The 23228-nt window shown below is 36.7% G+C and overlaps 5 protein-coding genes across 8 annotated transcripts; 3 read left to right on the top strand and 2 right to left on the bottom strand.

Moving 5' to 3' along the window:
* Positions 1 to 1385: 1385 nt before the first annotated feature.
* On the bottom strand, positions 1386 to 2456 carry LOC121804271 (cyclin-dependent kinase G1-like). Its single transcript, XM_042203776.1, has one exon. The coding sequence runs from the start codon at positions 2454 to 2456 to the stop codon at positions 1386 to 1388; it is 1071 nt and encodes a 356-aa protein (XP_042059710.1).
* A 1017-nt stretch (positions 2457 to 3473) lies between these two features.
* On the top strand, positions 3474 to 8038 carry LOC121805918 (V-type proton ATPase subunit c''2-like). The gene is made up of 4 exons (XM_042205959.1): positions 3474 to 3634; positions 3748 to 3825; positions 7406 to 7576; positions 7669 to 8038. Exons 1-4 carry the CDS (start codon positions 3510 to 3512, stop codon positions 7832 to 7834), a joined length of 540 nt encoding a protein of 179 aa, XP_042061893.1. The 5' UTR covers positions 3474 to 3509; the 3' UTR covers positions 7835 to 8038.
* Positions 8039 to 8734: 696 nt separating this feature from the next.
* LOC121805917 (pectin acetylesterase 7-like) lies at positions 8735 to 11979 on the top strand. 2 transcript variants are annotated; one of them, XM_042205958.1, is made up of 13 exons: positions 8735 to 9049; positions 9469 to 9602; positions 9688 to 9770; positions 9867 to 9996; positions 10183 to 10262; positions 10374 to 10454; positions 10544 to 10668; positions 10781 to 10841; positions 11014 to 11067; positions 11166 to 11243; positions 11352 to 11436; positions 11512 to 11651; positions 11760 to 11979. In XM_042205958.1, exons 2-13 carry the CDS (start codon positions 9470 to 9472, stop codon positions 11865 to 11867), a joined length of 1158 nt encoding a protein of 385 aa, XP_042061892.1. In that variant the 5' UTR covers positions 8735 to 9049; position 9469; the 3' UTR covers positions 11868 to 11979. The 2 variants fall into 2 exon arrangements, with proteins under 2 accessions (XP_042061892.1, XP_042061891.1); XM_042205957.1 differs by having other exon boundaries at positions 8740 to 9049; positions 10371 to 10454.
* Positions 11980 to 15646: 3667 nt separating this feature from the next.
* LOC121805915 lies at positions 15647 to 19748 on the top strand. Its single transcript, XM_042205952.1, has 7 exons — positions 15647 to 16591; positions 17082 to 17386; positions 17608 to 18279; positions 18567 to 18692; positions 18794 to 18997; positions 19099 to 19299; positions 19374 to 19748. Exons 1-7 carry the CDS (start codon positions 16324 to 16326, stop codon positions 19479 to 19481), a joined length of 1884 nt encoding a protein of 627 aa, XP_042061886.1. The 5' UTR covers positions 15647 to 16323; the 3' UTR covers positions 19482 to 19748.
* Positions 19749 to 20137: 389 nt separating this feature from the next.
* Positions 20138 to 23219, bottom strand: LOC121805916 (boron transporter 4-like). 3 transcript variants are annotated; one of them, XM_042205953.1, is made up of 11 exons: positions 23156 to 23186; positions 22898 to 23009; positions 22746 to 22828; positions 22493 to 22685; positions 22273 to 22411; positions 21875 to 22207; positions 21626 to 21799; positions 21342 to 21554; positions 20950 to 21269; positions 20543 to 20806; positions 20138 to 20455 (listed from the first exon to the last, which is right to left on the bottom strand). In XM_042205953.1, exons 1-10 carry the CDS (start codon positions 23169 to 23171, stop codon positions 20545 to 20547), a joined length of 1845 nt encoding a protein of 614 aa, XP_042061887.1. In that variant the 5' UTR covers positions 23172 to 23186; the 3' UTR covers positions 20138 to 20455; positions 20543 to 20544. The 3 variants fall into 3 exon arrangements, with proteins under 3 accessions (XP_042061887.1, XP_042061889.1, XP_042061888.1); XM_042205955.1 differs by lacking the exon at positions 21626 to 21799 and having other exon boundaries at positions 23156 to 23219; XM_042205954.1 differs by lacking the exon at positions 23156 to 23186 and having other exon boundaries at positions 22746 to 22790; positions 22898 to 23088.
* Between the last annotated feature and the right edge of the window lie 9 nt (positions 23220 to 23228).

Genomic DNA, 23228 nt, shown 5'->3' with positions numbered 1-23228 from the left:
TGTACATCTATTTTTTATTACACAGACCACAGCAAGTGGTGAGGTTAGGTACTATGATCAAGCTAGAACAAAAATGTTCAACCAAATTACTCGATCAACGACTTAATTAACAAGGTACACGAATAGCCAACAATCAATAATAAAAGAGGAGTAAAAAACAAACCACATTTTAAAATAGTATTATTGCCCCAGTTTATCAATAAATAACTTATTTTGCTATTTTGGAATATCTATAATTTGAAGATCAATTGTTTTTATAAATAAACTTTGTAGTACTTTACTAAATCATTACTTTCGCATTCCACTGTTTATAAAATTAATCCATAAAAATTAGATTCATTCACTAATTTGTTTATGCTATAATTTTTTTCTTTGTAAAATTAGTAAACAACTTGTTAAACTATATGTAGAGATAAATGAATCTTTTAATCGAGGGTTATATCACCATGACAAGCATTAGTATCATAGTAATGTTTCCCTGATTTTGGAGCAGCCACGGCGATGCTACATGGAGACCCTTGGTGTTAGCAATTCATGTAAATGCTCATTGAAATTAGACAATTTCAAAATGTTTTATCAATTAATATTTATATTATGAAATCAACTTGGAAGATGAAATGGAAAAATTACCACAAAGTTTCAATCAAGTTGGAAGAGAACTGCACAAAGTTTCAACATGGTTAATTTTTAGACAACAAACTTATCATGATTTCCATAGACAGCACTAGCTCAGACACCATGATACATAACTGTTTCATATCAAAAGAACAATTTTCAACTGCTAGTGGAAGATACTAACAACAGAATCTTTAACAGCAGCACATGTCTAGGTGAAAAAGTTGGTACAAATAATAAGCAGCACCCCAAAATTACTCATGCAAACCTAGTATACAAACACAGATTTTCTAACACTAATTATATGTAGTATTAAACCAACACAATTACTTGATTAGCAAACCCCCAAAACAGAACTAAGACAACCACACTTCCCCAAAGCTCAGCCATAACATAGAACAAACAGCAACTCCATAACCTTTTTTTAACAAAACTAACAGCTTTATCAACCACTCAAAATTTCCTCAACTACTCAAAGCATTTCTGCAATCCCTTTCCCCCCTCTGATTTTCTCACAGCTTTTAGAAAATTGGAAAGATTCAATTTTTATGAACTAAGCAGAGGAAGAAAGTTCACAGAGAGATAATAAAGATAAGGTGTATTATGGTTTTGCTCAGTGAGGACTGAAGGAAGATAAACAAATACAGAAAGAAATAGGATTCTTGAATTTATGTTTAAACAAATTTACAAATTATGGCTATATTAACCAGAAGAATACTAAATACAATGAATGTCAGTAGCTAGCTAAGCAACTACACTATACTCCCCAACTAAGAGAGATAGAATCTCGATTTCTCCATGTATTGAGTAGGAGTCAATCCATCAGCCAACCAAGCATGATTCAAAGCAGATTGTGATGTGATTCTCTTGGTTGGATCACAAGTCAGCAGCCCCTTTAGGAGATCAAATCCATCATCAGAAAGCATGTACTTTGCAGATGAAATTGTAGTATCAACATTGTTGTTATCCGAATGACCAAGAATACAATATATCTCGTGCAACTGATCTTCCTTGGATTTCCCTCTAAAGAGCACTTTCCTCAACAACATCTCCGCCATTACACATCCCACCGCCCACATATCCACCGCACACGAATAGCTCTTCTCTCCAAGAAGTAGCTCCGGCGCCATGTACCACAATGTCCCCACAGTGGACTCAGATTCCTCCCCAAACCTCATCGACAACCCGAAGTCACATATCTTCAACTCACCCCCTTTGTTGACAAGGATGTTGGAGGGCTTGAGATCCCTATGCAGAACTCGGTTTTGGTGGAGAAAGTTGACGCCTTGGATCAACTGCTTCATCAACATCTTGACTTGAGGAATTGGGAGGACCTCTTCCGCCATGTATCCTCTCAAATCAAAGTCCATATGCTCCATCACCAAGTAAAGGCCTCTGTAAGCATCCACTGCGACTTCCTTGAATCCAATGATGGAGGGATGTTTGCCGCCAAGAGATTGAAGGATGCTGATCTCAGACAGAGCACTACCACTACCACTAAACTGCTTATTCATAGCCCATATTTGGGAGGTATGCCTGTGTTGAACTTTGTAGACTACACCAAACGAGCCAGAACTGATCTTCCCCAAACATTGGTAGCCATCAACAATTGGATAATCAGGAAGGGGAAGCCGTCCCTTTTTATTGCTGAATTCTTCCTCTGAACTACATTGCAGCTTCCGCTTCTTCCCATTGTGCAAGCACATGGTTTCGGGCCAAACAGTAATCGTTTTCTTGATGACAATGCCTTTTGGGGCCCTGGATTTGCAAGCGGTCTTTCTTCCGCGGAAAAGGGCGAACCCATCATCGGTGTTGGTGTTGTTTCGGACATGAGCAGCCATTGTTGATTTTGCAAAAAGCTCTGTTCGATAAACAAACGCGAGAAGGAGAAATCAGAAATCTTGATTTTCAAGTCTGATCTCGCGGTGGATGAGATCGAAGGATGAACAAATGCGCGCGCGCGAGAGAGATCAGATATCTTAAAAGTTGCTTGAGTTTTGGAAGAAATAGAGTAAGGAAAGTCGAGATTTTGTTTTTGAAAGCGTGTGTCATTCCAACGTAAACAAAGATTGTATTTTCTATTTTTGGAAATAGGTTCCAACTTCCAAACTAAACAATGATTTTGATTATTTTTTATTTACCTAAGTTTAATTGAATTAGATTTAGTATTATGCCCTCTATCTCGGACCATCCCCAAATTAATTATATTTGACCCGATTACTTTATTAATTAAATATTTGTATAACTAATTTGCCCCTCCTCCTACGATTTAGAAAATCATCGGTCTTGTTAAAAGATTCGCATTATGAACTAAGTTTTTATCATTTTCTTTATACTTTAAAAACCCTAAGTAAAGTACTCCTTTTGTTGGTAGAGATTTTAAAGTATAATTCGTGCATAAAGTTAAATTTACATCTGATTTAACAACTCATTCTGAGTAAATTCATATAAGATGGGACTCGGGACAAAATGGATAAACGAAGAAGTTTGATATATGAAAGCGATCATCGAAAAATTGTGCACATGTCATTAACAGAATCTCACACAAAAAGTAGATTACACTTAGTGCACAAGTCATTAACGGAATCACACACAAAATTGTGCACATATCATTAACTTTGATTATTATTATTATTATTATTATTATTATTATTATTATTATTATTATTATTATTTTCCATTAGAATTAGAATTAAAATCGAACATCTATCTCAAATTGGGTTGGACTAAATTCAGATTGTGAAATATCCATTTAATCATATTTGTTGGGCTTGCCTCCGTTTATAATCGGGATTACAAATCTGGCCCAATGAAACAGCCCAATTCACCAAACTATAATTCCTCCTAAATCTATTCTTTCTTCTTCGATCTGAGAAAATCTTCCGATCTTGAGCATGGACAGCACGATGGTGACCTCATCGAGCTCTTGGGGGCAGGCGCTGCTTCGGATCTCTCCGTACACCTTCTCCGCCATCGGAATCGCCATCTCCATCGGAGTCTCCGTCCTCGGCGCCGCCTGGTATCTCTTCAATTACCCTTTTTTTTGTCTTATATATCTCTGTGATGTATGACAACTGTTTATTTACTTCGTGCGATCTCCGGCTTAAATTGGTGATTTTTGGTTCATTTTAGGGGAATTTACATAACGGGGAGTAGTTTAATTGGTGCTGCCATCAAAGCTCCTCGCATTACCTCCAAAAACCTAATCAGGTATGATTTTATCGGTTGAGTTGGATTTTGATCTACCCATGTCTTACTTTTGATGGAATTTTTCCCCTAGCCAATCCGTTAATATTTCACACTTGTACAGTATCTGCATCTTATAGAGAACTTAGCTGAATTGAGCATAATTTATAAGTTAGGTGTTATCTTCCTCAACTTACAGTGTTTGTTGTAATTAAGTTGTAGGCTGTTGCTGCGACCTTGTAAGGGGTCACAAGTGCTTGCTTTATTATGCGATTGCTTGAGGATTCTGAAGGTTGTTCAGTTTTAAGTGTTTGTTAACCTATAAAAAGTGAACCGAAGTGATGAGGATTGGGTGTGTTAAATAGTTTCACACAATTAGAATGACGGTGTCACGCCCGCATTTTCTAAGGATAGAAAACACGGTTGATCGCGACTAGGGGGTTAAAGAAGCGGGGAAGAAAGGGGGAAACAACACAACTCGACCATAGCTCGAAATAAATGGGAATAGCTCGAATCAAATCAGAGTACCATTTCAACAATCAACAACTCCAAATGAAATATCTTAACAATACACGAATTCGAAAGAAACAATATTTAGCGGAAGCATTTCGAGAGTAGAATAATGCTATGTATGAAGACACAACATATTCTAGACATTTGACAGACATTCTTCACTTTTATGCTCAACACCCACCGCGCTCGTCACCGCTCAACCTGCACATAGGGAAAACACATGCAGGGCTGAGTACTTGATGCACTCAGTTGACTCATGCCGAAAATATTTTCAATAAAAATATTTATCATGTCATTAATGAGTGACCTCAGGGTTTTAACTTTGAAAGAGCCCGAGTCACAAAAACATTTCACCGACATCATCATCGCCATCAACCTCAACATCATCATACCATATCTGAACATACATGAAAAGGAATGTGGCCACATTCCAAGCCATTAGACCGGCCAACTCAAAGAGATAGCGCACGATCTACGGGGTGTACACTAGCCTGAGTAGGGACTCACTCCCTAGTCAGACCCGAATTCGATTAACCATACATGGCAAAAGCCACTTCAGATAGGTCCCATAGCAACACAAAAATATGGCATGCCAAACATATTTTGCAAAAATAAATATACTTAGGACATAGTCCTTATTTAAAAAGAAAGTCCACCTCAATCGTTTAACTCATCAACTTGTACTTCCATTCCGTTCTCAAATAGCATGCCAAAAATGATCCCCTTTTGAAATAACATAATATGCTACAAATTAGACTCTAGGAGAAATAAATTGAATTCAAACAAAGCATGCATTCTACGTGATGCTAAATCTTACCCTTCGATCTTTCTGGAGAAATTCGGAAATTCTCGCGTGTTACTCATAAATTTAGCCCACATCACATATCCAGCTTGCCCAATTAATTTAATACACGAACAGATTTGAAATCCTTTAGCCCAACTATTTCACTTGACCCAAAACATTTAAATATAACAAGGCCCAAAACTTGTTTAACTTTTGTCACCTTACGTGACGAGTGGAGTTTCCAAAAAATGGGATTTGAAGTCCCCTTCTTGAGCCAGCTCCCCCCCCCCTCCGTCTGGCTTCTCCCTCTTCTTCTTCAGCTCTATCTCCGATCCAAAATCAAAAAGAGAACTCAACGTTGCCCCAGCTCTCTCTCTTTCTCTGTCCGTAAGCAGGATTCGCAGCGCCGTCGCTGCTCGTCTTGGCCACTGATCCAGAACGTCGCGCCTCGCCATTTCTATCTCCTTCGCGCCTTCTTGTGTCGAATCCACCGTGCCTCCGTCTCCGTCATCTCCTCCCTCTCTTTCTTCCACAATTTCACACTCATCTTCTTCTCTAAACTCTCTCAACTCTCTAAATCTTCCTTCTCCAATCTTTCACAAAATCAGAGGCTCACTCATGTCTCCAATCTCTCGGCATAACTTGGCACCGCAGCCACTGTTCTTCGCTGATTTGCAGACGTGAGCTGCTGTCCGCCACTGCACTTCCGCTGCACGGCTGTTGTCCTTCGCGCAGCTACTGCCCCTCTGTTCCCAATCTCGCTCTCTCCGCCCTCCGATCTGTACTCCGTCGTCACCGTCGGCGAGCTCGAAGGCTCAGCTCTCCGCCTATCTCCTTCTCTCATCACCGCTGCAATATTTCCGAGTCACCGCCACCGTTGCTGGATCGTTGCCGCCCCGCTGCAGCCGCTGATCGGATGTCGTAATTGACTCAAAAACAAGTTGGAAACTTGTAACTGTCACTACCTTCAGATTGCTTGCCGCGGAGAAGATACTTTTCCGGCGGCCTTTCCCGCAGGAGATCCTCCTTTCTTGCCGCCGGAGCTGCTTAATTCCACCGATGATGAATTCCTTTTCTCGCATTGGCACCAATCGCATACTTGAATACTCTCTCCATACTCACCGTAGTAATTACTACAATATCTAATTAATCATCCAAATTGGGTAAGTTACGAATGTAGCAACGGTGGCGGCAGTGAGAGCATCGGAAAAGCTTGTCGGAGAAGCCCACGTCGCCGCACAAACAACAAAAGGTGAAATCCGTCGAAGGCTTGAAATTTGTGAAAATAAAAAGAAGTTGATTGGGAGTGATGAACGTGGGATCATGGGAAACCGATTTCATGGAATGGGGAGTAGAGACCGATTTGTTCTCTTCTTCCGGATTTTGTGGAACAGATTTGACAAACAAACACACGACAAAATCAGGAAATTAATTGGGCTGATTTGTAGAAAATAATGAAGTTGAATTAGGGCTCAAAAGAATAAATGGGCTTCCTCGAGAAAATCAGTTGGACTTGTAAAAGAATAAATTTAATAGGTCCAAATATGTATTTTTTTTTTCAATAAGGAAACAAAGGCGAGAATTTTTCAGGTATACAAACGACGTCCTTTCAAGAATAAATAAAACGGTAGAAAAAGTCGGGGTATTACAGACGGTGTGGCTCAATTTGTAATCGAAGTGAGCTTCTCTAGCTGTTGATAAATTCCTATTGAGGGTGAGTTGCTAGTGAAGATCCAATCTTCACTAGTTCCTTAGGGTTAATATATTTCATAATTCTTAAAGAAGATCCAATCTTTAGAAATCATCGATTATCTTGATTGTCAATTCCTGGAAACAACTAGAATTATGCTTATTTCTGCCACATTATTCTAAAGTTTTTGAATCTGGTATGTTAAGAATGTGAGGTGGGAGAGTTGTGAACATTGGATGTGTTGTCTCCTAGTCATTATGAGGATATTCTTTGCTCTTTTTCTCTCTGTTCACCCGCTACTCTTTGGTTTTCTTCAGTGATGAAAAAACACTATACGGAGTATAAGATTAAGACAAGTCTACAAGAATGAGATTTACCTGCTTTTCTTGCTGGTTCATAAACACTTCTTTCATACTGCATAATCAAGAGTTTATGTGCATAGCTGTTTAATTAACCTCATTGTTGTTGCTCCATATATTTATCGTCATCTGTGGAGGTTATCTACTCTTTGTGTGTGTTGACATTGCACTTGAGGAGATGAAAGTTTAATTATTCGTGCCTGTTTGTTAGTATTAACGATGATATAACTTGACCTCTTTCCGATGTTTTCCTCTCAGTGTCATTTTCTGTGAGGCTGTTGCTATATACGGAGTTATTGTTGCTATCATTCTACAAACAAAGCTCGATAGTGTGCCTAAGTCAAAGATCTATGACCCTGAATCCATGAGAGCTGGCTATGCCATATTTGCATCTGGAATTATCGTGGGCTTTGCTAACCTTGTCTGCGGGTAATTTCTAAACAGTCAAATCAGATGAACTTATATTTTAGAGCAATTTCATCTCACATTCTCCCCTTTGTGGCTCTTTTGCTTTCATGAAGGCTATGTGTTGGTATCATAGGAAGCAGCTGTGCACTATCCGATGCCCAAAACTCGACTCTTTTTGTTAAGATCCTTGTCATCGAGATTTTTGGCAGTGCACTTGGGTTGTTTGGAGTCATTGTAGGCATTATAATGTCAGCTCAAGCTACATGGCCAACTAAGTGACTTCTCATCAATACCATCCTTTATTTATCCCCTTGTTTGTAACCTTTTCCAGTTTCCTGCGGTGTGTAGTAAATTGAGATATATAATTTTTGAAATTCTTTTTTTCTAGCACGCAACCGTGGCGATAATTTGGAGCGCCACAATCGCCAACTTTTGGATTCTGTCTGTAATTACTTGCATTCAATAAAAACTGCCCATTTGATATTTCTATGGTATTGTTTTGAATTATATTTGTCGGAATTTATTTTTTGTGTATATAACATATTTTCTATAACTGTCATTACATTGGTCAAATGAATCATTTGCCGTTACATTTTGGGCCTGCCACTCAAGGCCTCAACTATATCATCAATCCAAAGCTAATGATGATCTTGAGTATTCCAGGGGTCTTGCACCATCTTTTCACGATTGTTTGTGAAGAACGAGGTTCACCTCATTTGACAACAACCACCACCTCTAAACAATGGTGGCCAATGAGGCGGAATTCGTTGATGGGTTCTAACAGCAGAGCTACAAGCCGGTGTTGCCGGAATCCAATCAATCACAAGACAGCTCCTTAGCTCGACTTGCTTTACACACAAGGATTTGATGGCATTGGACTAGATTTGGTTGGAGACTATCTCTAGATAACACACTAAAAGTATGATGATGTCTCGATTTTAAGCATCATGTAAATTGGTTATATCCTCTTTGCTTTTGAATTCTCTATTAACCGCGGATTAGCACGATATAAGAAGAATTTGAATTCTAGAAAACTGAAGGCTGTGTTATTTTCGCTTAAACTTTTATACTACATCAAAAATTTATTACTTACTTTCCCCATATTTTATTTGTATTATGAAGAGTGCCATATTTCTCAAACCCAAATTTTATCCCCAAACAGCCAAACTAGGCCTACACAGTTAATGGTGAGGTGGCATGACTCAATCAAATCTCGAGAGATATTCTTATCTTTTTTGAAGGAGAATCTCCGAGATAACTAACAAAGATATATACGAGCGCGCAAATGGAATTCTCCTCTTTATTCTCCCATTTCTAGCAAGTTTAGTGTTCACACTCAGTGAATGGCTATGCGGTGTTAGATCTTTTTATAAATCAGTTGTTAATGCTACTCTCTCCCCCTTTGTTGATTCCTTAGCTTTTAACCTAACTGCATTCACAATTTCAACAATCTAACTCACTCTTATTACATTCAATCTTCTGCAACTGAATCAGGTATCTACTACTGTATTTCTCAATTCACCATTTCAATTTCTTTGAATTATGAATCTACTACTCCCTAGTTTCTTGCAATTTGCTTAATTAACTTTATTAGTATTTAAGTACTACTATAATTTTCAACAATTCTTATAATGTGTTAAAATTCCTTTCGCTTTTAGTTAGATTCTATTCATAAGTACATCATTTAATGACTTCATCCTATAATGTGTTCGTATTTGTTTAATCAGTTGGAAACTAAAGAGTATTAGTATGATATTTGGTCATTATAACTTCGCCATTAATTCTCTGCCTTGCCCCAACCATTTTCATGATCTACTTGTTTCCTCAAACTAACTTCTAATTAATACTACTGTCATTTACCTAATTGGTTTCTTACTTTTGTATTTTCTCCACACTTTGTTGTATAATAATAGAATGGGGAAATTGAAATGCATCACCATGGATTGTCTACTGATTTTCACTCTTCTTGTGACGAAAATTCATCACGTCCACGGAGATACCAATGTCACTGTTACTTTTCTCGACACCGCTATATCGAAAGGAGCAGGTTTGGCTTAATTTCATTGAATAAATATCTAATGTTACATCTGATTAACTAATGTGATTATACATAATTTGTTGTTTTGGTATAGTTTGTTTAGATGGAAGCGCACCGGCTTACTCGTACGTTGAGGGATTCGGAACCGGATCACATAGTTGGATAGTTTATTTGGTGGTAAATCATTTGCTATTTTTCTGTTTTTCACTTATGTTTCCATTTTTTTGTATCCTATTGAAAATGGTTACTTTTATTTTTTTATTGAACTTTTAGGGTGGTGGATGGTGTAACCATATATCCGATTGTCGCGCCAGATCAAGTTCGAGGTTAGGAAGTAGTCACTTGATGGCTTCTCAAACCACCTTCTCGGGGATACTGGATTTCGATTGCACATCTAATCCGGGTAAATATTAATCCCTCCCAAGTTACGTATGCTCTTTTTACCCGAGAATTAATAAAAGTGATGTTTAATGAGGTAAGTAATGAGTGAATAAGAATGAAATATTTGATAGGGGATTTGATCTATCTCATTACTCTTATTCATTTTATGGTTTGGATGCTAATTTGATTTGTTTTTTTTTTATTTTAGATTTCTGCAACTGGCATAAAGTTTTCATTTATTACTGTGATGGTTCCTCATTTATGTCGGATATTGAACACAGCCATGCAGTAAGTCTCAATTAAAATGTTCATTTTCATTTTATGTTTAGACCAGTGAATAATAAAAGCACAGATTATGTATAATTTGATTAATTACTCTACTGTTTGTTTCTGAAGAAGAACCTCACGTTTAGGGGTGCGAGAATATTTAACGTTATGATGGACGAAATGCTCGCCAAAGGAATGAGAAATGCTCAGAATGTAAGATGTTTTCATGAATATTTTTTGTACTTTAATTCGATATTTTGTACTAGTTCTTTAAATTTGATAGCGCATTTTATTGTTTACAGGCTATACTGACGGGGACCTCAGCGGGTGGACTAGCAACAATCTTACATTGCGATAAGTTTCGGAAACTGTTTTCCGATGAGATTCGAGTCAAGTGCATTTCCGATTCTGGATTTTTCATTCATGGGTAAGATCAAATAAGTATTCTTAAACAAAGCTTTTCTCTTAGAAGTACTTTTTATTATGTAGTTATAGGAAATACTATTATTCAATTAATGCATTTTATGTTTTGTTGACAGAAAGGGTCACCATGGATACAAGAGCAGGGAACAGTTTTTTGGTGATGTGATTAAAACACACGTATTAATCTTCCAAACTTTTATGTTTTCCATTTTCAAGCCCTTTTGCCAATAATTTTGAACAATTGTAGAAAATTAAGAATTATGTGATTTTATATACTATAACTTATTTAAAACTGAGCTTAGCTTTTAATTAAATGTAAACTTTTTATATTTTCAAATGTGGCTTGCAGAAGTTGGCCAAGTCCTTGCCTCCAACGTGCACATCAAAGAGGAAGTCGAGTTTGGTGAGGAATTGTTAAATCTATTTTCATAAATTTCTCATTCTGTTAATTTTGCTAAGTCTATTTTGAGATGCTAATATTTAATCATAATTATATATTAGTGCTTCTTCCCTGAATATTTGGTTGAGGATATCCAAACGCCACTTTTTGTACTAGAATCAGCATTTGATCGATTTCAGGTATCATATATTTTAGTTTGATTTATAACAAGAATGAGAACAATAAATTAATTAGTTAGTTTATATTTTGGTTTAATTTATATATTATTGTTTTTTTTTCGCCCGCAGCTTACATCACTCGTACTAGGAGGAGTCACAAATTGCACTAATAACTTAAAGAGCTGCAGCTCTACTGAATTAGGAATTATGAGAGGTAAACTATTTTCCCATTGTGAACCAATTAACAAATAAATGAAAATATTTTCATTTTCAATGTGTGAGATTTCAGATTTTCGAAGGACATTTATAAGGACATTAGAGCGACGAATCCACAGCTCTCCGAAGAGAGGACTGTTTGTTCATTCTTGCTATCTTCATGACCATGTCCTCAAATCAGATGAATGGACATGTCTCACAGTTGCAAATAGAGTAAGATTCTCTTTCAATTCATTCTTTATGTGGTTTTCTAGGAAAACATATTAGTAAATTTTTCATAAAATAAGCTGAACGAACTTATTTGGTATATGCAATTTTCAGACGATGAGGCAAGCAGTTGCAGATTGGTATTTTGATCGAACTTCTTTTCGAGAAATAGATACTAAAAGTGACTCGCCAAAAAACTGTACCAATTCCTTTTGTCTGTAGTTGGTATATAATTCAATAAGAATTTTCATTTGCTAACTACTTTAGTGAACATTTTTTTTTGGAAAGTTTGTGAATTTAATGGATTTGTTTATACAAGTTGAGTTTATTTTAATAGTTCGAATCAAAATAATAAGCGCGCCAATAAACATTTAAAAGCTAAACGTGATTTGAATGTGGCAGCAATAAAGTTTTGACATATGATCTGTTGCGGGTCCGTCATTTATAACCTTTTTATTTTTCTATTATAATGCATTCTTACATTCTTGATATAATATACGGTTTTATTTGAATTTTTGTGTATGCATGTATGTAATTTGTAAATTTAATGATAGTTTTTCAACTGCATTCATTTTAAACATTATGATAAGGGGCCCATTCTTTTTCAACGTAATTATTTAGACTAATAATCTTTAAAAATTCAACTACTGACAGATTGAAATACGGAGTACATTTTTTCATAATATACAGGTAATCATCTGGGGACACGACTAAAGAAATGACACTAATTATAATTCATATAGAGCAAAATGTAAATGTTGTACCATAAAATTTGTCATAAATTATTCTGATTACATAGTATCTCAAAATTCAAATATTCCAAATTTTAGTTTGTACTTCATAGAAAAGATATAGTTTGCAATGGACTACATCTCTATATGTATTATATTTGATATGTTTATATACAAAATAGAATTAAAAATAAAATAACCTTCAAAACCTAATTTTCAGGAAAAAAATGTCAAAACTCCGACCACTTCTGATAATGAGGTTTCAAGAAATGAAGACATTGTTGTCCATGATTTCATAATTTTTTTTTGGATTTGATTATTGAAGTTTTATTGATTTGAATGTTGAAAAAGATTTGATTGCGGTAGAATTTTATTATTTTGGATATGTATAACGGTATTACATTATACTGTACCGTATTTCGGTATACCGTTAAAGTATGACATAGTGAAATATTGTAAGGTATATCGCAATAACGTTATAGAAAATTTATCATACTGAATTTTCCGTATACCAGATTTCGGTGTACGAAAAATGTGGTATAGCATCAATACGATATTTTGTAATATCGCAGTTCTCAATACGGCATGGGGTTCTCGGTATGGTGTACCGTACCGACCTATCCCTAAGTATTCTTATTAATACTCCTATCATCTCATAATTAGCATTTAGAAGTATAAAATTTTGTGCTTCGTTTTGAACGTGATGAAGGGAGGTAGTAAGTAGTATTAAGACCATCCACAATGGGGCGGACGATAGCGCGCCCGATGTAGGTAGTAAGTAGTATTAAGGCCATCCACAATGGAGCGGACGATAGCGAGTCCCATGCATCGGGCGCGCTATCGTCCGCCACTGTGGCACAGCGGACGACGGACGATGCGTCGTCCGCGCCCGACGCTTAGTCCGCGGACGAAGCGCGGACGATAGGGCATCGTCCGCGTCATTGTCCGCCCACTGTGGGCGACGCTGACGATGGCGCGGACGATGCAACGCATTTTATTTTTTTTTAAAATTCAAAATTTTTGTTATATATATACCCCAACTTCACTTTTCATTTGGGGCTTTTGTAGGATAGTTGGGGTTTTTGTAGGACAATTTTTTTAATTTCTAACTCGTGTAACTTTTTTTTAAATCAATGAATTTTTTGCCGTTCTTTTAGTTAATCGTTGTGTTTTTTTAATAAGTTTGCATTTATATATTTGAAAACATTTAAATTAAATAACAAAATAATAGTAAAATGCTTAGGGCGCGCCTTAGGGCGCCCCACTGCAGGTAGAAGGGCATGAAGATAAAATGCTGACGTGGCGGTGCATAGGGCGGGCTTTAGAGCGCCCCATTGTGGATGACCTAAAAGTAAAAGGTTCAATTTTAAATTCTACTATGGTGTAAGCTTTTTATGCATATCTTGTGAGATTTTCCCTGTTACCATAAAACTAAAAAGTGCTTACAACTCCGCCGTATGGGGACGGAACCAGAGAGCTTAAGTAGCCAGAGCTATTTTTTAAAAAAAATATAATAGTATTGCATATATAAAATAATATTTATTAAAATTATTCCCTCCGTCAACGAAATAATGTCCATATTTGCCATTTTGGTCCGCCCATAAAATAATGTCCACATTTACGTTTTCCATTTTGGTGATAGATTCCACTTTTCACAAACTTATTGCACCCATATTCTATTACTCCATAAAACTAATATATAAAGTGAGACCTATATTCCATTAATTTTTTCAACCTAACTTCCTTCACATTTCCTTAAAACCAACATCGAGTCAAAGTGTGATTTTAAATGATGGACGAAGGGAGTATATATATGTATATGACCATTTTTTTTCCTTTTTTTGTTATGGTAATTAAAATTCAAATCACACCAAAAAAATATTGGAATTAAATTTCAAAAAATTAATAATATTTTCAATAAAATTCAAAAACATGTTATCATAATATAAAAAAATTATTACAAATGATGCTACACATAAAAAATCAATACCCTCCTTTTAATACACGTATAGAAGTTCATTGAATAAGAATTTTTGTAAAACATTAAATATAACTATTTATTTTAACTCTTTTTAATATATAATGATATACTACTAGGAGTAGTATTTAAATCCAATTTAACATTTACTGCGGCAATCCCTCGCACATAATTCTAAATCCCAATTTAAAAGAATAATTAATGCTCAAGTCCCACCACTTAATTAAAAGTCTTCTTCTCCAAAACTTTACCTCTCTCTACTTCTCAATCTCATATGAGTGCGGGGTTACTGGGTCCGGCTCCGGCCAAGGCAAGCCCCTGCTGGAGCGGTGGCTTTGCCTGAGCTAGATTCGTCCCGGCCGCCGTAGATAAAAGAGGCAATAAAAAAAAAGATTTTGGAATGAATAATGGTACTGTGGGCCCCACACAGCGAGATTAGTTAGATTTATGGAGCCGACAGCATGTGTTCCGTCAACGTCAATGATGCATGTAATCACGTTTAATATCAAACGGTCATAATCCTCGGCCAAACAAATGGAAATTACATAATTTCTACTAGCTGGTAGGGAAGAGATGTTGTGTTACTTGTGTATGACTATGCAGTCACATGAAATAAAACACCGTGCAATCGTAGATTTTTTTAAAAATACATATTAAAATTTAAGTAGCTATAGTAATTTCTACAAGTATTAATTAAAAATAATTAATACATATCATGAAGATGTCTTTCACCATTGTCACCGTAATTATCTTGATTTATTGGCTATATTTGTTACTATGAAAGATAATTATTTGGATAAAATTAGGAGTATTTACAAATTAGATATATTCAGCAAAAAGACAAAAACAAGTTGTAAATTATCTGTTGTCTTGTTAATATTAATTGTGTATGATATCGATTAATATGCATATTAAGTTAGATAAGAAAAATGATAATGCAAAATGTGGATATAAAAAAAGAAGAAAAGACCAATTTGTCAAACTAAGAAGTTATTTAATTATTTTAGTTATAATGATCAATAATTTAATTCAATTACCTGGCTAGGAAATGGTATATTAAAAAGGATTGCAACTCCACATTAATGAGAAAAATGAATACGGATTACTACTATTATTTAAAACATTCATAATATTTCCATACACAGCGAAAAAAACAAAAAGAAATGTGCTCCCCACTCAATAAAAGCTCATTTTAATTACAAAAGGATAGGCAACATAAAAAAGGCTGACAGGTAGGTAAAAGGTAACTAATTTCTTTAACGGGGTAACTAATGTGTAATGACAAATTACTAAATTACTGTACTTCATTATTAAAGCTTTTCCTAAAATGCTGCTTTAGTTTGAACCCAGATTACAACTAATTCGCTGGAAGAAAAAGAATCATGACTGAAATTTCACTATTTTTTTCATCAAACTCCTAACTTATTTCTAAAACAAATTCATACAGGTCTAGCTGAGTTTGCATTTACCATTTTTCCAACTCTATTTTATTGATGAGTATCGTAGAATTCTGATTATATTTTGATTCTATTTATCGTGATGTGCATGTTGGGAAATTGCAAAAGTTGTTTATGTAGAATTAAACTATAGTGCTAAAATTATTTGATCACCAACTGTCAACTCATACACATATAGTATGTTCATTTAATTTTATACAAATGTTTGACAGATCACTCTTTTCTCTTGATTTGATGATAACACCTCGGACACTGTTCCCCCTTCATTTCTCACACATTCATAATCATTGGGGGAGAGAATAAAAAGACTCCGACAAGAAAAATTCATTCTTTCTCTATCCAATTCCTTTTTTATAATTTGTTCAATTTCTGGAATTAGACTCATTTTGATTAAACCCTAGCGCGACGGCGAGGTTTTTGTGTTGTGACGCCGGGGATGCGATTTCTGTGGAGTTCTGGTTTATCATCGATCCACATTCCGATTGTTTTCTACTTGATTGAGTGCGGCAAAGATGATGGCGAAGGGCGGTTTGTGGTGGGAGAAGGTGCGGAGAGGAGTGAGGACGGTTTATTTCATGGTGGCGATGGTTTCGTCGCTGCTGCTGGTGGCGTTGCCGGTGATGGTGGCGATTGCCGACGCTGTTTTTCCTTGTTTGTTGATATCTAGCTTTACGTGCGTGAATTGCCTTAGTTTTAGGGAACATTTGGAGAGATACGCCTTCAAGAGCTCGCTTGTGGATATTCCTCTTGTTTCCATTATCAGATCTCTCCTTATCATCTGTACGATTCCTTCTCTCTTTACTTATTGCTGCAATGAATGCAAAAGAAAGAGCTTGTTTTTAATTTTACCAACCTCTCTGCTTTGCCAAAGTGTGTCTGTGTCCTTTTATTTCTTCATTTACTCTCTTTCTTTTCCGTCTCTAGTATAATTAACTCATATGGCCAATGTAGTAAATTGCAATTCTAAAATTAGAATGTGTTGCTCCTAATGATTAATCTGCAATCTTGAATAAGATACAAAGTGCGATTGAGTTATGATTTTGTTTTAGTTTCCTCACAGAATGTATATAACACATGTTTTAGTTATCACTTATCAGGGATTATAATTTACTATAATTGAACTGACATTTTGTTTGTTTTAGGGTTCTGAAATATCTGAGTATCCAGCTTTGGCACAAACGAGTAATTTGTTAATAACTGGTCAAATTAAGAGTTGTGAAGCCCTTTTCTATAGTAGAAACTCAATCTGATCACTTTTGAATGTGAGCAGGTGTATATACAATGTGTGATGGCCCAGCATTATCACATGGTCCCTATCTAGGAACTGTAACAATCTGCTCATTCCTTTCAATACTTGTTCTTTCCATCAAGGCGTGTGTATTCACTGTTCATTCACAACTTGATGGTGAAGCATCAGCTTCTCTTTCGAGGAAAAAGATCCACCTGAAGAAATCTTGGGGGATGCCTGTGTTATTTCTGTCATCTGTTGTGTTTGCTCTTGGCCACATTGTTGTGGCGTATCGTACAAGTAGCAAAGCTAGAAGGAAATTCAGTTTTCACCGTGACCCTGAGGCAGTAAGTTCATGATCTTTCATACTATTGTGCTTTCTATTCATTATTTAGGCAAAGCTGAATCCTTGTGAATTGGTCCTCAATGTCATTAAAATGTCCTTAAGAACAAAACATGCTCATATCATGTTATTATATGAAGATGATGAAATACATTTTTCCTAATACTCTATATCTATTTTTCTCTAGTTAAGGTTTTAGCTAATATATTTTTATTTGGTTATCAGGTGCTTTCTTGTAAAATGATTTTCACTGGTTACCAGAAGGTTCCACGATCACCCACTCCTGTAGGGAAATCTTTCCGAAGTGAGAGTGTCACGAGGAGAAGAGCACCAGGATCGGTGCTGGATGACGGGGAACTTCCAGTCAGTTTACTTGCTGACAAGGACAGTTTATTCCTCTCTTGTCTTGGGATAACGGTTCATTACAAGATACACATGCCAGGATCACCTTCACGTTCTTTATCCTCCACTACACTTTTTGATGCACCATCATTAAGCCTTCCACTGAAGACCCAATATAGTCTTCGTAGGAGTATCAGTAACCAGTTCTATAGTAGTCGTTCCCCGCTTGAAACTCCCCTCCTGGCGAGCACTCCAATATCCAAGGACATGCCTGTTTTGAGCTTGCATGAGTCTTTTGAGGAGGTTGAACTCAGCAAGTTAGGGTCTCCAATGATAGAAAGAAATGGGGATGTGGTCGAAAATTGTGGGATTGTTCTAATCCACGGATTTGGAGGAGGTGTCTTCTCTTGGAGAAAGATAATCAGCACTCTTGCCGAACAAGCAGGTTGTCCTGTTGCTGCTTTTGATAGACCTGGATGGGGTTTGACGTCAAGGCCAGTGAAGAATGATTGGAAGGAAAATCAATCATCTAATCCTTACAAGCTTGATAGTCAGGTAATGGACAGTCTCATGTATCTGTGATGTGCTTATCTTCGCATAGATAAGAATAAAATGTATTATGCATATGATTCTGGCATTGCAACTATAGGTCGTCATAATGTCTGCAACGACTATTCTTATGTAAAATTTGACCCTAAACGTGAAATATCATTTAAGGGTCCCTACTACTTTCTTAGGAGGTTGATCCTGCATTTGAGCATTTCTATAACTATTAGCATTATTATTTTTATGTTTTGTAAAGCCCATGTGTCAGAAATGTGATAGGATTTAAAATTTATCAGGTGGATCTGCTACTTTCTTTTTGCACGGAGATGTTTTCCTCTGTAGTGCTAGTTGGCCACGATGATGGAGGATTACTTGCCCTGAAAGCTGTGCAGAAACTTCGGTCATCAGCAAATCATGTGAATGTAAGTTATTATGATAGTTTATTCTGATGTAAATGTGATTTTTCGTACAAAGTAATACAGAACTTGAGATTAAAAATTAGCTTCATATGCTATATTCTCAGCTGGAGATAAAGGGTGTCATATTGCTGAATGTAAGTTTATCGAGAGAACTGGTTCCTGCCTTTGCCAGAATACTTTTACGCACTTCTCTAGGGAAAAAGCACATGGTGCGTCCTCTTCTACGAACAGAGATTACTCAAGTAGTGAATCGACGAGCTTGGTATGATGCCTCCAAACTAACCACTGAAGTCTTGAGCCTATATAAGGTACTATTTTTCATGTGTCTTTAACAATTCTGCTTTTTACCAAATAGAATATTGACCAATGTCTAACGATTCTTACTTTTTACTGCTGTGGGTGATGCCAGGCCCCATTACATGTGGAAGGTTGGGAGGAGGCCCTTCATGAAATCGGTAGACTATCATATGAAACTGTCTTACAACCACAAACTGCAGCATTGATGCTCAACGCAGTTGAGGCATTGCCAGTTTTAGTTATTGCAGGGGCAGAAGATGCTCTTGTCCCTTTAAAGTCTGTTCAGACTTTGGCTTCAAAACTACTAAATTCCGTGAGTTCCTCACTTTTCACATCTTTAATCTCTTTCAATCTCCTCTCTCATCACCTGATTTCTTCTATCTGCAGAGAATGGTGGCCATATCTGGTTGTGGCCATCTTCCGCATGAGGAATGTCCGAAGGCGTTGCTCGCAGCCATATCTCCATTCATTAGTAAGCTTTTACTAACACCATAATTGCAAAAGCTATAGGCTGATTGGGCATACTTATGTGAGTAGTTGGTAGGTAGTTTTGTATTTTCATCCCCAAATCTGTTGTATATTTTCTCCAGGAGGAAGAAGCCCAAGTTGTGCTCTCCTTTTGAAATTTATTTATGTTTTCCCTCATTTTATTTCTTTCTTTTTTTGGATTTAATTTTTTTGTTGGAAGTTTGATTAATGAGTTTTGTAAAACACTTGAATGAATGGAGAAGAGTAATACAATGAAGAATGGACTCGGGATTATTTGAAACTAACTTAGAATAGCAGTGTATTGTTAAGCTTGAATATTTTACTTCATTGATTTTATCTAGTTTTGATTTTTGTTGGACATGAATTAAATTATTTAGTACATTCTTTGGTTATGTTCTATAGGTAATTAATTTTCTAGAATTTTAGGGTTAAGAGATAATTGACTTTGATGGCTATTTAATTATTGATTTAATGTTTAGACCTTATTTCGTTTTAATTATTCATGTGTTCAATAATTCTGGTTAATTGTGTGTTGATTGAATGATTTACGTGTTGATGCAAAACTCTAGAGATGCGTATCAGTACATGCTAGAGAATAAATAACACTTTAAGTCAATAAAATAACTTTTAAGTCAATAAAATAAAAAGGACATGAATTTATATAGTTATAACAATGGCAAACTTAAATTTTGAACAACTGAAAACATCACAAAAAATTAGACAATTCAAATTCAGTTTCCAACAAATTATTTATTTCATCTAATATCCAGATTTTTTCATCAGAAGAAAAATATAAAAACATAAAAATATAGATTGATCATTTAACATGAGAGCGTTTATCCTCCTCGTTAAAGCTAATGATCCAAGTGCTAACTCCTAACCTTGAGCTCTCCTATATTTGTTGTTAGTTCATCCAATATCTCAGCATCACACATTTCCATCTCAACTTGCTCACTCACTTGAAAATGCACCTCCACTTCCTAATCAAATAGTTCATCACAAGATCCAATTTTAGCATAACACACTTAAAACACACACACAAACCAAATTTAGGTGAAAAAACGCACTCTCAAGTACAAGCTGAGGGCTCGACTTCTTCATATTCGGCAGCATCCAGCTCCCGAAGATACTGAGGCTGGACAATCTTCGGGAGCAAGTGCTGCCGAATGGCGATGAGAAGGAAGAAGGGTAATGGGAATAGAACCCCGGCCACCGGAATCCAAGTCACTCCAAAACACACAATCAAGAAGAGGAACTCGAAAATAGTGAAGGCCGCAATGTGTCTAAATGGCACTGTCTCAACATAGGATGCATGAAATTGTTCAAGAACCCTATCCACATTATCCATATGATCAGAAAAATATGTTTTGTTAGCTACAATCAAATATTGATACAAAAGTAATACTAAATGTTAGGTTAAAAAAAATAGTTGGGGGTGCTGAAGCTCCCCCCCAATATACAAGAGAAAACATACATGTATCTACGACTGGGTGCAACGAAGAGAAAGACCATCCTCTCCCAAAATTGGTTACCGAGAAGGCTATCGATGGCCATGTAGGCAAAGTAGCCCCATAAAACCGATGTTGGGATTCGCTTGATCAAGGGCATGCTGCATACCAATGCTCCGACTAGGAGAGATTGGAGCAAGTTGCTCAGGCGTTGCTCGTTCACACGAACAGGCAAGTGCTTGTCAATAAGCTTTTCAACCATTGATATGCATTTTGATTCGTGTTCTTCTTCGATCCTCATCACTACAACCTTCAACTTCTCCAACTCCTTGAAGACGTTGTTGGTCTGCAACAACATTCACGGTAGTCAGAACAAAAATCACCAAAACTTTGTTTCATATTCGAGGAAGAAGCATACAACAGGAGAGTTGTCGATTTCAACGAACACAGCCTGCATCTCTCCATAGATCTCAGAGGCGTTCGCATTGCGCTTAATGCCTTGTTTAGCGCACTCAACCATCTTCCTCCTAATGATCTGTTTCTGAAGAACAGCTAAGCTTTTCGTATGCATAGGAGACTGCGGCAACACTCCATTCGAAGGAGGCAGTCCCATCAATCCACACAGTAAAGTCTGCACGCGCATTTGTCAAACCAAACGGCATTGAAACAATTTTAAAAGTATAGGCCTAATTAATTCCGTACCATCAAACCAAACAACAAGATATCGTAATGATAAGCAGATGGATTCTTGAGATTGAATTCTTTCTGCTGAGCAAGCTGTGAGGCGACACTGTGGTCAAAAAAATAGAGCCCGACTATCATTATAGCCGGAAGCGACGCACCAAATATGTACAACATCGGAACCTTAGGCATGTCCTGTTCACAAAGCTCCATTTCTGAACCATCACAGAAACCTTAAATTTTCTAACATGACAACAAAAATGTGGATACCTTCATCACTGTCCGGTGGTAAAGAGAGGGTGAGTCCATTAGAAGAGGGCTACATAATCTTCGAGGAACTCTAGATGAGACGGGATTAGGTATGGCGAATGATGCTGCAGTCCAGAGTAAGACCATCAACGGCACGCCATAGTCTGCAACAAAGCTTCTGAATCTGCCCGTCCCAAACCACCATGATCGTGCTCGTCTGCTCTTTAAAGAAGTGTATAGGAGGCCGAACGAGAAGATGACGCCAAGCAAGCCATTTGTGTAGAGCCATTCAAACTTATACTTTTCCAGATTAGGATCCTCATCTTTTGGAATCTTGAACTCACTCACCATTCCCTATTATTAGAATTTGGAAAATAAGATTATGGTAAAAGTTGATATATTAGAATAGTAATCAATACCTTGATAGCTTCTTGGATGAAGAGGACAGTTTTCAACATGCCGAATGTTTCCCCTGCGATTCGGGTGAATTTGTGTATGATTGAAGCAGCATTGAAGATTGCAAGAAGACACAAGAAGAGAGATGTCCAAACACAAACCCTGTCCAAGAACACACAGCATCAACAAGAATGTGTTCGAAAAAGATAGTACTAAAAGTGATGCTATTATGCTAGTAGGTACCATCCAGCCCAAGGCAAGAAGAGCTTCTGCCCCAAATCTTGTCTCCCTTTGGCAAATTTGTAGAGAAAAGAATACATAATCATAGTTGGCTCAGCAACTCCTAGTATCAGCAGTGGTTGTCCGCCTATGATCGAGTGTATGACGCCACAGATAGCCGTCGATGCAAGAGTTTCCACAGTGCTCAAGCTCCCATCTGAGGTGAAAAAAGAAAACAATAACTCTCAAACAAAAAAGTAAAGACAGTTAAGTTTACCAGTTTCCCTGCTGATCTGCTCTCCAAAGGCAATGACAGGAAGAGCTGATGCAAAGAAGATATAGGTAGTTGGAGCAAGTATCCTGAATCAACAAACAAAACAAGATCATCTTATTCTTAATCTTCTTGATGGATGAAGAGATAATAAGTACCCGAATCCAGTGCGAAAGCCGTCAATCCAATCCTGCTTGTAACAAAATATTCTAGCAGCAACATCCTTCCTAATCCCACTCAATGGACCCTTCATTTTTCTGGTGAAAATATCTAGTATTAGTGTAGCATTGCAAAAAATGGCTTTAGCCCATAAATAGACACGCAGGCAGTTAATTTGGGTACACAGAAACAGAGAAAAATGGGGAATAGTATAATTGAATGCTAAGAAAGTCAATGCCAAAAATTTTGTTTCCAACCTGAATTGAAAACCATTATTGGTGCATGAAATCAATGATGAAGACAATTGAGCATGGATTATTTATGTATCCT

The sequence above is a fragment of the Salvia splendens genome, chromosome 5, assembly GCF_004379255.2.
Source record: "Salvia splendens isolate huo1 chromosome 5, SspV2, whole genome shotgun sequence".
Lineage (NCBI taxonomy): Eukaryota > Viridiplantae > Streptophyta > Magnoliopsida > Lamiales > Lamiaceae > Salvia > Salvia splendens.
This window is presented reverse-complemented; position numbering and strand designations above follow the sequence as displayed.

Excerpts from the sequence above, each read along its gene's own strand:
- LOC121805917 (XM_042205957.1), top strand. The coding sequence starts at position 9,470 with ATGGGGAAATTGAAATGCATCACCATGGATTGTCTACTGATTTTCACT. Across the intron at positions 10,455-10,543 it reads GAATGAGAAATGCTCAGAAT|GCTATACTGACGGGGACCTC; the intron begins GTAAGATGTTTT and ends TATTGTTTACAG. Across the intron at positions 11,068-11,165 it reads CAAAGAGGAAGTCGAGTTTG|TGCTTCTTCCCTGAATATTT; the intron begins GTGAGGAATTGT and ends ATTATATATTAG.
- LOC121805916 (XM_042205953.1), bottom strand. Across the intron at positions 21,270-21,341 it reads AAATCGACAACTCTCCTGTT|ACCAACAACGTCTTCAAGGA; the intron begins GTATGCTTCTTC and ends ATGTTGTTGCAG. Across the intron at positions 20,807-20,949 it reads GCACCCAGTCGTAGATACAT|GGTTCTTGAACAATTTCATG; the intron begins GTATGTTTTCTC and ends TAATGTGGATAG.
- LOC121805915 (XM_042205952.1), top strand. The coding sequence starts at position 16,324 with ATGATGGCGAAGGGCGGTTTGTGGTGGGAGAAGGTGCGGAGAGGAGTG. Across the intron at positions 18,693-18,793 it reads CATCAGCAAATCATGTGAAT|CTGGAGATAAAGGGTGTCAT; the intron begins GTAAGTTATTAT and ends CTATATTCTCAG. Across the intron at positions 18,998-19,098 it reads AAGTCTTGAGCCTATATAAG|GCCCCATTACATGTGGAAGG; the intron begins GTACTATTTTTC and ends GGGTGATGCCAG.
- LOC121804271 (XM_042203776.1), bottom strand. The coding sequence starts at position 2,456 with ATGGCTGCTCATGTCCGAAACAACACCAACACCGATGATGGGTTCGCC.
- LOC121805918 (XM_042205959.1), top strand. The coding sequence starts at position 3,510 with ATGGACAGCACGATGGTGACCTCATCGAGCTCTTGGGGGCAGGCGCTG. Across the intron at positions 3,826-7,405 it reads ACCTCCAAAAACCTAATCAG|TGTCATTTTCTGTGAGGCTG; the intron begins GTATGATTTTAT and ends TTTTCCTCTCAG. Across the intron at positions 7,577-7,668 it reads TTTGCTAACCTTGTCTGCGG|GCTATGTGTTGGTATCATAG; the intron begins GTAATTTCTAAA and ends GCTTTCATGAAG.